Genomic DNA, 16,152 nt, shown 5'->3' on the forward strand with positions numbered 1-16,152 from the left:
ATGCCAAGTAATAATCCTGAAAATTACCATTAAGAACTAAAAAAAACCCCAAACCCAACCCCCCAAAACCTCAAGAAAAGACAAGTCAAACATTTTCTGTTTATCTCTTCCCTCTGGTTGGGGGGGTGGGGTTTTTCGAAACGAGTTGTCATTTGGTATTTAAGAGAGAGAGGAAATACTAATAAGGGTAAAGCGTATGAAAAGTTTTTCAGGGCATGGGAAAGAATTACTTATTTATTTCAATCTTCTATTCCCACAGAAAATACTTCACCCTTATTTATTACTACTTCTCCTCTTCCTGCCCCAAGTGCCATAATTATAGTACTAAGCCCACATTAGTTTAGTCCATCACTTCACTTCAGACTACACCCAAAATATTATCATGAACAATCCCAATCCTCAAATCAGTCTAAATATAAAGGAAAGGCATATTTGATTGACCTTAGTCAAAAGGAAGACAGACAGTGAAGTGCATCTGAAAGTATGTGAGCTACAATATCCACGTTATGAAATGAAAAATATGATTATCAAGAAGAATTGAGACACATTTACATCTCTTGACATAACAGAAGATGCTACTCATTTGTGGCCACAGGTGGCATACCTTTGTGGTCAACTTGCTATTTTGCAGCAAATAGGCAACCTTTTGTAAATCTGTACACATCTATTGTATGGTAAGTGATGCCTTAAGGCAAAAAAAAAAAGTACATGGCAAGATCAAAAGTAATTTCTGTTCCTTCCTGCCCACAAAACACACACGACTTGATGAGTACTACAACTTTAAAACCACAATAAAACCAATGGCAACTATCTCAGATTTCTACATGGCAGTCAGAAGACCTTCTGATTCTTCTGGTTCCAAATCCTACATTTGACTGCATACTTTTAAATCAGCATAACAGAAGTCTCTGTATTAATGTACTGCTCAAGGAGGAGGAAATCTGATACAAACTTAGAATTAGAAATTAAATAAAATCTTCAGTCTATTATAGAGGACTATTAGTGCAATATACAAGAGACACTTCCAAAGGATCTGAAATATTTATGAGATGCAATTCATCATTTATTGCTTTCCATTGTCAAAATTCCTATACTGTTAAGAATGAGGGATAAGGAACTAAATCCAGGGAGCAAAATGTCCAATAGCCTGGCTATATTCAACACAAATGTACACAACTTTATTACCATCAAAGGGTTCAAAATCATTTAAAAGGCAATTACTTCTGTCTGCAATACTGTATCATGCCAATAAACCAAGATACTTTGGGTACATTTTTTCTTTTATCATGTCCTTTCATCTTTTGTTCTTTTGGTAACAAGGCCAAATAGGTGTAGGATTTGAAAAGAGACATACACTGCTTTCTTGTTCACTTCTCATTTTCCATTTTAACATATCAGCTTGGAAATAGCAATTCCACACACATATACCTACAAAGCAAATCCTGTTCATTTTACAAAGCTCTTCTGTAGCTTTCCTGGCCACCTTGATCTGGAGTTTCATAGGCATACATTTTTGAAATGAACAAAAAGGTGTATAACCGTAATACAGGAATCGTGTCACACTCACATCTCATATTATTCCTATTGAAATTCCTGTGGTAAAACAGGTACAAGTAAAACCGTGAAGACCAGTTCCTACATAAGGCTACAAGTTTAACTTAATATGGAGTAGATATGAAACAGGCACTCTGTATGATACTTCCCTGCATCTTAAACATACTACCACTATTATGCAGACTTTCAAATGCACTACAACTTGTACCTTCATCTTTTCTGAGCTACAGAAAAGATTCTTTCTCTGTGTTCAGGATTGTAGCTAAAGCCTTCAGACTCTGAAGTTCTTGACTTTGCTTACTTTCTGGATGTAAAATAAGCTTCTCCTCCTTAGTGGTCTCTCACCTGTGGTGAAAACTAGGACTCAATACATCTTTTTAATGCAAAAGCACAATATTGAACCGCTGTAACTAATCATAAGAGAAGTCCGCCCTGGTGTTTATAAATCCTATGTAAAAGACCACCTAAGCAAACTAAGTTTACCTCAAGCAGCAGACTAAGCTTACCTTTGCATTGAGTACAGATCTCATCCTTAAGAGAAAAATCTAGTTCTCCCCTATGCATGTGATTTAGACCCTCCTGATCTTTTTCCCAGCCTATGCAGAGACAAATGTTCTGCATGCAGTTCTGTTGTTGAGCATCATAGGATAACACCCTGCCTCCTGAATGTTTGCTAGAGCAAAGAGTATCTGGATACATCTCATGTTCTTATAGTGTATTCTCTATCTTCAACTCTAGTGATTTCTCTGCAGATGCACAATAAACTTCTCGATATCTATGCTAACACATCATATTTTTGTTGTATCTCAGGTAACTAAAAATGTATCATGCACACAACGTACACATAAAAGCCTATTAAGTGGCACATGACTTCTGAACATCAGGAAAACAGCTAATTGTACTTGTGAATAGTCTGTGATCAAGTCTTCTACAAGAAATGAGCAGCACGCAGTTCTGTATCTTCCAACAGTGTGCGGCCTACACATTTAGCTCTGCTTTCAATGTCCTGTACTGCGGTAGTTACCTACAGTGCAACGCATGAGGATGGGAAAGTCAAATCCATCTAACCAATCAATCTTAGCAATTAAAAAATACTTGACATCAATCGTTGCTTGCTGAGGGCTACGAATATACAGAGTAGGGTGGAAAGGATGGGGGGTGGGGTGGTAAGAAGGAAGCAAATTATATGGAAACATCCTGGGTAGAAATTGGGACCTCTTATTCAGCCAAGATTCAGACTCTCTGATGTCACTCCTTCTGAAAGACATTGCACATTCTTATCCAACTATAAAACCTCTGATGAATCCCTAAGGAGTGCTTTATCTGCCCCATGTAAGGGTGCCAAATGACAGTTCTCTTCCCACCCTCTATTTTCCCCTAGTTTTCTGCAGACTGGAGTCTGCTGTAGATTAGGAAATATTCCTGTACAAGAGTGATGCAGTGGAAAAAAGTCAAGATCCCAGTATGCCTCTGCCCCTAAAACCCTCACCAATGCAGTCATTAGATGGTCAACGCTGAATTCAGATTATAGAAATCAATGGAAACTGAGCCTAGAGAGCAGCTAATTAAGTATCCTAGCTCTACTCCGCTCTCATTCCATAACAGTAGAGTTGTAAAAACACGAACTTTGGCATCTGTTCAATACCTTCTCTCATGTTTTTACTTGCAACTTTGTCAGGCTTGCATGTGCGCCGAGTTGTGCAGACACAGGTGTGATATTCTGAGTCCTTACAGGAAAACTATTATCCATTAAAAGCACAACATTCACTCTAGCAAAGCATCGGGAAAGCATTCACACTGCAGCCAGAATCTGAAGGCAGCTACTGGAGGCTTTCACTTCTGCATGTATCAGCAGATTACAGAAGAAAAAAAAATCTAAGAAATAAAAGGGCAATTCGGAAACAGGTAAATTTATGAAGGGAAATAAGCAAACATGCACTCCCTTTGCTGCTTGTTTTTCCATAACTTTACAGCCTACTGTGTCCCCTGCAACACTCCAGATAACATGGTAAATACTGAAGGCTACAAACTCACCACATGCTTTTGTTGTTCTTAAAATTCTACATTAGGATTCCAACTAGAAGCTTTAGAATTAAAAAAAAAAATTAAGCAAATTTATAAATTATTAATAAAGTAACTCGTATCAACCAATTGTGTCTCAGTCCAATTGAGTGCACTAACAAGAATCTCTCAAACAACACTATAGCTTTCTTTCCATTAGACCACTAAAGCTAAATAGGGAAGGATAGATAGCTACTTAACATGTCAGTGAAGTGGCATTAGGATCAAGCAAATGAACTCTTCTTCCTCACTTTCAAACACTGGCACAGTTGCAAAACTCACCTTCCCCATCATGGCTCATATTTTCATAGGAATCCCAACGTATTAATGGGTCTGAGGTATTGTAGTCAACTATCACTCCATGGTCATTCTGAAGGTGTCCACATCCTGAAAAATAAACATCTGTTTGAGACCAAAAATTATCATAGCCACATTTGTAATGATATACACACACGTGTATGAGGCCTTTTGACAGAAGCTTGCTCCCCAAACCGCAATACCATATTCTAAAATGTAAGAAGCAGCAATAGGGGAAGAAATGTTATATAAATTAGCTTTAAAAAAAGCTTAAATTATGTTTCATTACAGAAGGTAAAAGCAGAGTTTTATCTTGAGCTTCCTGACTATGATGTAGCTCTGATAACTTCGATCAGCCCGTAAGCACAGCTAACACAGATGATCCACCCAGCCCTATAGGCAGGCACGATAAAACAAACAGCCTTTCAGAATGAAACCACAGGTATCTATAAAAAGATGGTACTAATGCAATGATAAAATAAGACTTGCAGATTATCAGTCTGATGCCAGAGCAACTTATCACTAAAGATGAATAGGGAGAGCTGAAAACTGCCACTCCATGTCCCTCCCAGCTCCCCCAAGGTGCCAACTATGCTGTTTCATCCATTCTCCAGCCTCCTGGCACAACCAGAGATTGGGCGACTTTCCTTCAATGTGTTTGGCTATACTCAGGTACACTCTGCTAAACATACCTGGAATTTTCAGCAGTAACCCACGTTTTTGCACCCTTAATGATGTGTAAGATAACATTCAGTTTTTAAATGTATACCATGAGGAATTTAGGTGTGGTCCAGTGATTCAAAAGCAAAGCACAGTCATCAAAAGCTCATGACATTGGACATGGCTTTGACAATGATACAAAATTAGCTTTCTGTCTTTGCTCCTCTATCTAGATTAGGGAACAAAGAAATCCTCAGTTATCAACTCTTTGGCTGAGTCTGGAGAAGCAAGTCCCAACGTAAATTGTTCTAAAGCAATGTTACGCACACGCTGTGACTTACAAAACAAGGACAGCCAAAATGAGGAGAAAAATGCTGTGGTCCTGTACCTTTATATGCAGGCAGAAAAAAAAGCCATCTATAGAGATTTCCTGTGATGACATTTGTCACGAGGCAGATTTATGCCGTTTGTTACCTAAATATTTAGGTGTCTCATCTTCTTGGCAAGTGCATTCTTTCTTTAAAATCTTATCACAGTCAGTTATTTTCTAGAATACTGTGTCCAGTTTTGAGCTACACAAGAAAGATATGAACGAAGTGAAGCAAGTTCAGGGGAGGGTGACCAAGGGTGGTCAGGACTGAAGGACTTGGCTTGTGAGGAAAGGCTGAGGGCCCAGGGCATCTGGAGATGAGATGGTCTTGGTCATGACCTGACAGCAGCCCTCCAAAGGCCATGGAGGAGATGGAGCCAGGTGGGAGCAAGGCAGAAGGACAACAAGAAACAGGCATAAATTGAATCTAGAGAAGTTTGGAGTAAGTCTAAGGAAAAAATAAATCCACTGCGAGGACAGTCAGATGTTGGAACAGTCTGCCTATTGAAGTTGTGAAGTCTCCAATCATGCAGGTTTTCAAGATTTGACTGGATAAAGCTCTGGGCAACCTGGTCTGATCTCACAGATGACCCTGCTTTCAGGTGGAAGATGGACTAAAGATACCCTGCAGTTATTCAATGATTCTATAATAGTTTCAGATGTGGAAAAGTACTTCTGCAGAAATTGTAAGCAAGTATTTCAAGGTGAACTCTTCTTCCTAGCCAGTTAATCCCTTAGATAGCAATTGAAAATAAATTTCCAAATACTTAGAACCTTACTTTCCAACAACTTGGAGCCTGCTAAAAAACACACCTCTCATTTGCCATCTAAGCAAGGGAGACTTGAAAAAATTTTGATCCTTTTTCAGACACATCAGCTAGCCTCTCTTCAAGCATTTACTATCCAGAAATGTTTAGAACAAGCTGGATAAATTTATTTATAAAACTGTTTTTCTTCTATGGCTTTCCAACAGACTAAGCGAGATTTTAATCTTCAGCTGGACAGAATCCAACTTCTTATTAACTGCTACTACAAGTTTCTACGTGACCAAACTGGTGGGAGGGGGAAAAAAAAAAAGGAAAGGAAAACATGCAATTCACAGGACACTGAATGGGAATATGTATGAGACGGACAGTTAATATTTGGTTTTCGTTCAGTCTCAGGCAGAATCCATACTTTTTGGGACACAATAAACTGAGTAAGAACACATCCATTATCAGAATTAAACTGCTATATAAAGTATGATCTTAAGTTCTTATTGTGGGTTGTAATTATCTATGATTGTAGACATGTTGCAGTAGAATTCTGGAGGCCTACAAGCCAACTTCAGAGCAGAAGCATTTCCAACAAAACTGCCTCTCTTTATGCTAAACTGAAGACAGTCCAAACTTCGTCACTGCAAACATATTCAGTCATGCAAACATCCGAAAAACATTATAGGATAGGCCACTGCTGTCACTTATGCCAGGCCAAGCTACCTATACTATACATGTTTTACACAGATACACAAATGTTTTCTACTAGTTGTCAGCAACTGTTCTGGTACAGTTTCAAAGCAAAATCTGATCACTCCTATGCTGATGTAAATGCAGAGTCTTCATTTAATTATTCAAATTTAAACCAGTAACTATATTACATATTTTAACAGCAAAGTTTAATTTCAGATCTTCTACAAGAGAAGTGGAATAAAGGAGAAAAAAAGATTTCTTAAAAAAAATATACATTTCAATGTGGTCTGTTTTCAAACTGAGCATAGTTTTTCTTCTGTATACTCACCTTGAATCTTCTCTGGCGTTTCTGAAAACACTAATTCCACTTTGCCATAATCAGGGAAACGGTGATCTGAAAACAAAGGACAGTATTTCAGCAAGCTATCTCCCAGGAAAGCAGTTCAGAGGAACTCAGAAATCAGGATTCTCACTCGCGGTTTAGCAATTTGCTTCTAAGATAGCCACATTCTCCAGAAATGACCACGTAAGTGTCCGCTGAATTTTTGTTTACTTCCAGGAACAGTCAAAAGCATAAGAGATGTACAGTTCTCAAACTTCTCTATAGATAGACACGGCTGGCTTTGGCTTTTAAAGGAAAACACACTCAGGAACAAACTAAAATCGTTCTCTATATTGACTAAACTGCAATACCTGACCACAAAACTTCTGTGTAGCCATACGTTGCAGGAAAATGTGTTTGATTTTAGTTTGCTAACGCAAGGTGAGAGAGTTACAATCCTGCATATAAACATAAAAATAAAACTGAAGTAATAATTTGAAAAATACAAAGACTAGCACAACACATTTTCAAATGTGTCTGAAAACATTGCCTCCATTTTTTGATATTATGAAGCATATTAAAATGTCTCCGTACTCTACATACAGACTAGGTCACAGTATCAGACTTTATGACTGTTCATCAGCCAGAAAGGGATTGGCTTAGCCCATCCTATTTCTTGTAATGGTGACTAAGAGAATTACCATTTTAAACAAACGTCTGTTGTTTTTACCAATGTGAGAGAAGGCAATAAGGACTATGTAGGGGTATCTGAATTACTTTGACAAGTCAATTGATTTGAGAGCTGTTTTCCCCATTAAAGGTTTACCTGTATTACATCCTATGAATTAACTAACACAAAGCAGTCTCCCTTTCCCTAAAAATAAGGATGGAAAAAAAACCCCAAGCATCCTTTTGAAAACAGGTCCTGAAGATGATCATCACATGGCCCCCCCCCCCACATATACATGCATCCAACCAACCACAGAAGGCAAGTACCTTTGTTGGCATTGTCCAAATCCTCTTTGCCAAACACCAGGCCATGTCCTTGAATAGCACCAGTGTGAAACTGAAGGCGAAAAACCACATCACGAGTAGCTGACCGGTATTTTTTATGATAACACTTCAGCTAGCAAAAGAGAGAGAAAACCATGTCAGTAAGTAATTTCTTACAAATCTGAATAAAAGTGTTTGTATGCATTAGTTGCTAAGTAAAGCAGCCACAGCGCAATTTACTGCAGACACCCCTGATGTTGTAACAAGCAGGGTATGTGTTATTCAATCCTTTAAAATTATACAGGCCCAAGGCATTTCTGGATGTGTAAAAATAATAATTACTATTTTCAACACTATCACTCACCAGTCAGTAGGTTATGATTCAGAATCACATTTGTCAGTACAATGTTGGAATGCCAACTTGTATCCATACTTCTTCACAGTACCAAATTAACATAAAACTGAATTACAGCACACCCATTTCAAAATAACTGAAGAATATGCAGAGTTTTTAGAAGCAAGACTGCAAGCTGATTACATTTATTTTAGGACTTTTAAAAAACTCTAGTGATGATGGGATTTTGTTTTATGCTACTGTGGGAAGTTGGTAGTAGTTTTGACACCTTGGTTAGAACAACAGAACTCTGTAAAAATAACATCTAGCATGAATTTCAGCAGCTAAAGGTGAACACAATACACATACTCTCTAACACCACCTTCCCTTAGACTAGACTTATATGACTAATTCTCTGAGGCAACTTGGCATTCTTGCAGGAATACATAAAAATTTTGGTAACCTTAAACACAGGACTGGAAATTTTATAATATTATCCTGATGATATCAGAATTTTATGATAAACAAAAATCACCTTTTTTTAAGGCAGACCAAGAAGTGTGTTCTAGACAGAACACAAAACACTGAAGAGCAAACAGTTATTAAAACTGAAGTAATACATGAAAGACGTAGGGGTTTAACAGCGATGCTTCTGAGAGTTGGGATTAAAACATAATAATGGTAAAATGGTAACAGCAGGTAAACCAGTATTTGCTTCTTATTTTAAGCAGTGCTTTACACCCACTAAAATTAACATGGTGTACAAACCTCTACCTATTGAAGGGATCTATCTCCTTTTAAACCAACACAACCACCAGCGTCATTTTGCTAGAATCATCGCCGTAAGTCAGTCTCTTAAATTACCAAAATATGAGGTAGGAGAAACAGTTAGACTGCTTAATTCAAGAATAAATAAACATTCTCCACTATGCGCAGCAACTCTACGTAAAGGCAAAACACCATCGTAAAAGATGAAAACTCCAATTTTGCCCAGAAGTGAAAAAATGGAGAGAGAGGGGTTTAAGAGTCTCTGATGAGAGGTACTAGGACTAACCTGCTTCAAAATGTATAATTGGCCTGAAAGTAACTGTGATAATTCTATTCACCTATATTATGTTAGCAAAAAGAAGCTTGAAAAGACTTATTTAAGGTTTTATACAATCCTCCACAATTTTCTGTTAAAACATTAACTTCTTTAGCTATTCAAACAAATTTATTTTGCTTAGACATAGTAAAAAAATATTCAAAACTGAAGTGAAGTCTTTGTTTAATCTTCCTGAATTTGAAACTGTCCCAAACCTTTGGAGTACACCAATTTATAGCAGTGTATTTAAAAATTGTTTCTCCATTTTTCAGTGAAAGAAAGAATAATTTACTGAACTGCATGAAGAGGAGAAATAGGAAAGGGAGAAGGACATAGAATAATAAACATGATTATTTAAAAAGAAAAAAAAAAGAAGGAAAAGAGAAATCTGATACCAAGGACCCCTTACGTTGAGGTTCAACATTTCTCAAAGTAGTACATAAAATAAAAAAAAAAAAATTCTGAAACCCACTAGCAATAGACCAGGAATACTTTCTGACAATACTTCCCCCACCATTCATTCCACATGTTCTTCTGTCCTCTTAGTTTAAAAAAAATGGAACAGCACAGCAACTATCTTTCTTTACTTTCTCTGTGCATAACTGTGTATGACAAGCAAGAGAGAAAGCAGAGATTTAAAATGATAGTGCTGCAATTCAACCACAGTTATGCTTTGCACACAGGGAATTACACTCACTATATTAGCGCATATAAATTGCTTTCTAACTACTGCATGGGGTTGTAGAATCAGAAAGCTTTTATTTGGTATCACACCTTTTTGGGTCCCAAACCAATTTAGAATCAGATTTTTTTTTTTCCAGCATATAGTTTTACAATTGTGCACGTTGCCTGCCAAGTTACAGAACAAGGGTATTTTCATGCTGAGTTCCAAATACTCCCTGAAGCAATTTTTATAAAGGAAATAGCAATACAGGCCTTACTGCACTTGGTGATGCTATGAAATAGGAATGCTGACAGCAATTGTTTCAGCTCCTACAAAACCTCTAGTTTGTGTTTTATAGGAATCAAATTTCCTATAAACTCAAGGATGATGACTAAATTAACTTAATAACCTATTTTGTTGTATGCCTGCAACCATTTGCTCAATTTATTTTTTTTTTTTAAAAGAACACAAAATAGGTTAGAGACTGTAGACTAAATGGCACAGTACTAGACTTTCATTCCATACAATTAACTTACCATAATATCTCCCTTCAAAAGCTGGGCAGGGTCTATAGCAATGCAGATTCGGCTTTGATTTTCTGGCCCTATACTACTTAACAGGAGAGAAAAGAAAAATAAAATTTATGGTTTAAAAAAACAGAAACCAAAAAAAAAACCCAAAAAACCTCTGACTATGTAATTCTGCAAACATGAGAATTAAAACCTGGATTCAAACATAAAGGAAAATGCTTATGACTTACTATATGCCAGATGTATAAACTGGTTGCATAGCCTGATATAACTTCAGAAAAGGCCGGCAAGCTGAAAAGAAGTCAACAGAAAAGACTGTTTTGTAATTATTTTCCTTTTCTGAATATTACAACTAGGAAGCTTCATGCACATCCAGACTGAGCAAAGTGGCACACAAGTGGCACAATGTTGCTTGTCAAAATATCCTTCAAAGCCAAGTTGGCTGTGACAGGTTAATTTTCCCCCCAAAAAGTACTTGATTATATTTTATGAAGAAGTCACTTTTTCCTGATCTTCAGACTAGTTCTGAATTGGGGAGGAAGGGATTTTAAAGGATTCCAGTAGAGAGCGAACACTTTGCTCCTTATTAAATGCCCGTCTGCCTTCTTTCCCACTTTTTCTGCAGTAAAAATAAATTATTAAGGGAAGAAAGGGAATGGCCAAAACAAAACAGAAAAACACGAAACAAAATAAAAAGCATTTTGAAAATGAAACAAAATATTCGATCTACAGGTTTTTTTTCAAAAGTAGTAAGTTCCTTATATTTCTTACTACAACAAACAATACCTTGTCTTTACTGAAATAAGGTTTTTTAGAATTAAACCAGACTAAACAACAATGGCAATGAAACATTGCAAATCCATGCTGATGACATTCCAATAGACAGGTGCTATTCAAACTCTCAGATGATAAAAATACAGAATTATTCTCCTTTACTATGCTCTAGCACAGTGTCTTGGTTTAGCATTTTAATTTTAAAGCCGCTTATAGCAGGCCACCTTAGAAGCATGCCATGTCCAAATGCCTTTTCTACAGAACATCCAATCTCAAAAAAAAAGCGAGATTATATTTATGATTATGTTTATTTCCTAAACAAGAAGGAAATAACTGTGAAACCTGACCAGGTTCTCAGCTCTTTTGCAGGGACTGGGATCACAACTGTTCAGAAACTAAGCAGACATGAATAGCATCAACTCCTCATTTAACAAAGGACAAGAATTTTATTTCACCTGCTGTAATTTTTATACTTAGGATATTTCTCATCACCTGGTTCTTTTATTGAGAATATCTGGACTGATATCAAGGAGCATCAACTCTACTTTGAATTCATGCAGGCTTTCTAGAAAATTCCAAAGTGAAACAAGACTTTGAGCCTACACCTAAATAGGAAAGTTAGGTAATTTACCTCCCCCAGCATCAAAGCCTGGGACACCATGAAGGATAACATAGTGCAGGAAAAGAGGGGTTGCATTCATTTTCACAGATCCAGACAGAAGGCCACTTAGGAATTGCACATATCTAAAAATACAAAATTTATCTGAATTAAATAAAAACAGTATTGTAACCATATCATAGAAATACATTCTTTACACATGAATATTTCTACGCTATAGGTAGTGAATAGCTTTGTGACACTACACATAACTCCAAAAGAATAATCTTCACAAAATAACATGAAAAGACACTTTAATTTACCACTTCATTAAATCCATGGCTGTCACGTTGCTGTTGTTGATGTCTGCATTTTAGTTATTCAGGTCACTACTCTACATAAGAAAGGAACTAGCAGAGATAGCAAAGTCAATCATTTTGGTATACATTTTAGTTGCAACTGAAGGTCTCAGTTGGCTTTCACAGCAGCATGACATGGGTCCGACTCCATTTACAGTGAAGCACACTTCATTAAAACAAGAATAAAAAGTTTCCTAGTCAGAAATCTTAGCATTAAGGCCAATGCAGGCAAATAACATCTTCATAAAGAAAAGTGATCTCATTCATCACCAAGCAGAAGGAAACTACCATAGCAATGTGAAAATCATTGTATTTCTGCTATTTAATAACTGGTTTGGTCACAAGCTCACAAGCAAATACATGTAAGTGGACATCGTCGCAGTGTGTGTTAAACAAATTCTTCCTGTCTCCTCAAATAACCAAGGGAAATCAGTCTGCTTTAATTTTTTCAACTGTCTTTGAGTCCCTGTTTTCTTCCACGCCCATGACACTACTTTCATTTAACTTCACTCTCAGGAATGTACAGAAGAAAATCAACTCTTTTTCCCTCTTTACACAGAGATCTCATTAACCAATCCCTTACTGCACAATCCTGGTAACACAAGTAAAGACATCCTGCCCAACAACGACAGCTTTACTACCCCAGAATGGGGGTTGTGGTGGTTTAAAATAGGTTTGATTTTTTTAGACAGCTAGCAAAGGTCACTTATTTTGAAATGTTAAGAAAAGGCAACTTTGCTTTTTGGTTTCCTCCTTCAAGTCTTTCTGAAAATATTTAGTACATCAAAAGCACAAATTTACAAACTGTCACAATTATGTGACAAAAAAGTGTGGTAAAGTAGTTTGCCAGTGACCTCTCAGTCTGAACATTTTCTCTCTACCACTACCTGGTTTTATTAATTATTCCAAAAATGTGACTGAATTTTTGAACACCTTTCCTAAGGCAGTGCATTTAAGAGGTTATTGGCAGTTGGCTCATTTTTGAGAAGTATGTTCAAAGACTAACCTGAAGGTTTATCAGAACTTTTAAAATATGAAAAGTCTGTATCTGTATTTCTTATTCAGGCAAACCTTCAACTGCTTATCTGAGAATAAGTATCCATTTTAAAGTGTTGTGAGAATGGATTCAGAATAGGAGATCTGAGTTGCTTTTCTCGCCACTGCTATAGCATCCAACTAGCAGTAGGGAAAAGCTAAATGATATTTTCAGGACTGATACACTTAAGGGTCATAATTTTGTATTTTCTAGACAAGACTTAGTGGAGAAAAAGTTTCAAAATACAAATAATGGGTGTATTTTCAAATTTCATCATTTTGATGTTCACCTAAATTATACCTTTTTATACATCAACTGGATTTAACAAGGACGTCACTAATTAATTATCCAAGAACGATTTCAGAGAAAAAGCACATTTAAAAGGTGAATCAGGCCACTAACTGATCAAAATGGGATCAACAAAGGATTATGAAGTTGCTCACAAGTACTACAGAGTTGTTTTTTCTTTCTCTGCCGTAGGATTAGTAGCCACTGCCAGGCCAGGCAAAGCTAGGAAAGGCCAGGTTCAGGAGGTAAACAGTTGTGACAAATGATTTGGAGAACCTCTTCTGTTCTCACAGGAAGGGACACTCCAAAGTACCTGCATGCGCATGTGTCTAGAAGACGGCAAGGGCAGCTCAAGTTCTGTACTGCTGAGCAAAGATGCTAATTCCACCAGTTGGGAGGTGAACCGAGTCTCTCCAAGACTTCCCCTCCACGGCCTCCCAGAAGAATTAAGCAAGTGTCCTTGAAGAGGGTAGGAAAGCTACATACCACCATTTACACCTATTTCATCTCTAGCTTTAGGGCTCGCATACAGATCACCTGAGTTAGTAGCTACTGAAGCTTCCTGTCAACATGGTTGTGAAAACTGCCCTGATGCACAATTCACAGAGGCTGCTGTGAGGGTTCCCAGCTCTCATGGAAATATGCCTGCTGCATAAGGCTTCTTGAGGGGAAGATTAAGAACATCTCTTTCCTTTTGCACCTACAGTTCACACTTATCTGGTATGCACCACTCTCAGATCCTTATTACTGAAATGCAGTACACATATATGCAGGCATAAAATGGGGGGGCGGGGGGGAGGGGGGAGAGCAGGGAAGAGGCCAGTAAACTTCTAGTTATGAAAAGTTTCTTTCAAGTCTAATGTAATGCTGCGTTACTGTTTTTCAAGCTCACCAAATGGATTCAAGAAGTCATAGAAAAGTTTTTCTTATTTAAAGATTAACAGAACCAAATGCCTTACGCTCGTTACTACTTATTTTTCTAGTTAAGTTACTAGCAAAGCCTTATCCTTTAAGCAACTTCTAAAAAACATATTGTACAGACACTGATTAAGACCAAAACCAAACAGTAATTACTAAATCAAATCCAGCTGATATTTTATGTTTCTAAAAGGAGATTCACCTATATCACAAATACTTGTCTGATGGTTATCAATCGCTTTTGGTACCGAATCCTCTCATCAAAATCAGTTAAATAGCAAACCCAGAACTATTCACTCTCCAAATTTCTTTGAGTCCTAACTCAACCTTATTCATGCAGATAGACTGAAAAGGCAAGATACCCAGACAGACAGAATGAATAATGTATGCTTTGACAAACATTTACCAGCATGGACATGGGGCAAATGCATAACCTGCAGATCCTCCATACAAGTGGTAGCAAGATCTTTACTGCACATTAATCAACACACATTCTATACACATCATTTATGCCACAGAAAAATGAGTTTATTGTTATCTTGGAGCAATCAAGAAACAGATTGTGAGATCTCTTTTTGTTAACAAAACAATGCAGTAAGAACACATGTAGTGTGGTACAAAAGGTTTTATCTATCTTGGGCCATGTGCAGGAACTGAAGAAGAGATCTCATTAATCAAGGAACATGAATATAAGATAATTGTGCTGAGAGCTCAGGAATCACTGGAGGATCTTGTGGAAATAGCCTTCATATAGCAGGAGAGGGAGTAAGGGATGGTGGCAGAAGATAACGATTACATTTCTTATTGGTATTAATTAGAAACAAATTAAATACCTTCTTTGGGATGGCTGCATTAAAGCTGAAACTTTATCATCAAAGAATTTCTTCATAGCAAATCTGTCTAGAGCCTGATCAGCACTGTCAAAACAGAGACATAGATACCACATTATTCCAGTTGAGGGTTATCTTGGAAATTCAGCAGGTTACTGCTTGAAATATGCCAATATATTTGGAAATAAAAATAAGGAAAGGAAGGAAAAAGAAAAGAAACACACACCTAACTAGCAAAGCTGGTGTTTACAGGTCAGACAAAGTTTTTTCCACTGATACCTTCTCATTCCACTCCTGAGGCAAAGCACATACTCCCTTATTCAATTAACTGGATTGTATATTTCCAACATGAATATGTTAAAGTCAAAATGCAATAAACTTTAGCAAACCCAAGCAGCTCAGGCTGCAAAAGAAGGATACTTGCCATAATTTCCCGAGAGTGCCACTGGGGAGTTCTCTCTGCGAAACAGAAGTTTATTCTCTTTTTAAAAAAGAAGTGGCAACATTATGGAGGTGAAAACCACTGCCTAGCTCTGACTGTAGTACAGTGCATGAGGTGCAAAGGATGCTGGGCTAGAAGATCATTTAAGCAGTCAAATAATTCATTCAGTCTTTGTTTCCTGTGCCCTGAGCCACCAAGGGAGAGAATGTTTAACGTAAGTGCCAATCTTTGAAAAAGAAACGTTTTGCAACCACAAACTCTTCAAAAGCATAATTAAGGAGTAACATATTCAGAAAAATACATTTTCTTCTGTTCTCTATCCAGAATGGCTCTGATGTGGTCTTCTGCATCTGTGCAGAGGAAGGCAAGAGGGTATATGAAAAAGAAACAGAAGTGCCAATAATCAGTAAGAATACTGTTAATCACATATGCCAAGTAACATGCTATGCTGATTCTGTTGTATCTATACCAGACAAAACCAAAGTGTCTCTTAGCAGATGTAGTTGACAGTGTTAATGAACATCAGGACAATAAAAAACCCCAGAAGTTTCAAAACAATTAGACTCTGGAGTCTCAAATTTTAAGTTCCA

The 16,152-nt window shown here is 37.2% G+C and overlaps 1 protein-coding gene across 5 annotated transcripts in view; it reads right to left on the minus strand.

The window, feature by feature from the left end:
- Positions 1–16,152, minus strand: part of TNS3 (tensin 3) — a 187,194-nt gene that overhangs the window by 83,176 nt on the left and 87,866 nt on the right. For 4 of the 5 annotated variants that reach the window (XM_035893956.1, XM_035893955.1, XM_035893952.1 and 1 more), the window contains 7 exons: positions 15,124–15,207; positions 11,723–11,835; positions 10,548–10,608; positions 10,324–10,399; positions 7,709–7,838; positions 6,719–6,784; positions 3,898–4,002 (listed from right to left, as the gene is read on the minus strand). In XM_035893956.1, the coding sequence (XP_035749849.1) occupies positions 3,898–4,002; positions 6,719–6,784; positions 7,709–7,838; positions 10,324–10,399; positions 10,548–10,608; positions 11,723–11,835; positions 15,124–15,207 (635 nt within the window). The remainder of the gene's footprint in view (positions 1–3,897; positions 4,003–6,718; positions 6,785–7,708; positions 7,839–10,323; positions 10,400–10,547; positions 10,609–11,722; positions 11,836–15,123; positions 15,208–16,152) is intronic. The other variant, XM_035893953.1, reaches the window with a different exon arrangement.

This window comes from Egretta garzetta, unplaced genomic scaffold (assembly GCF_000687185.1).
Source record: "Egretta garzetta isolate BGI_Z169 unplaced genomic scaffold, ASM68718v1 scaffold155, whole genome shotgun sequence".
Taxonomy (NCBI): Eukaryota; Metazoa; Chordata; class Aves; order Pelecaniformes; family Ardeidae; genus Egretta; species Egretta garzetta.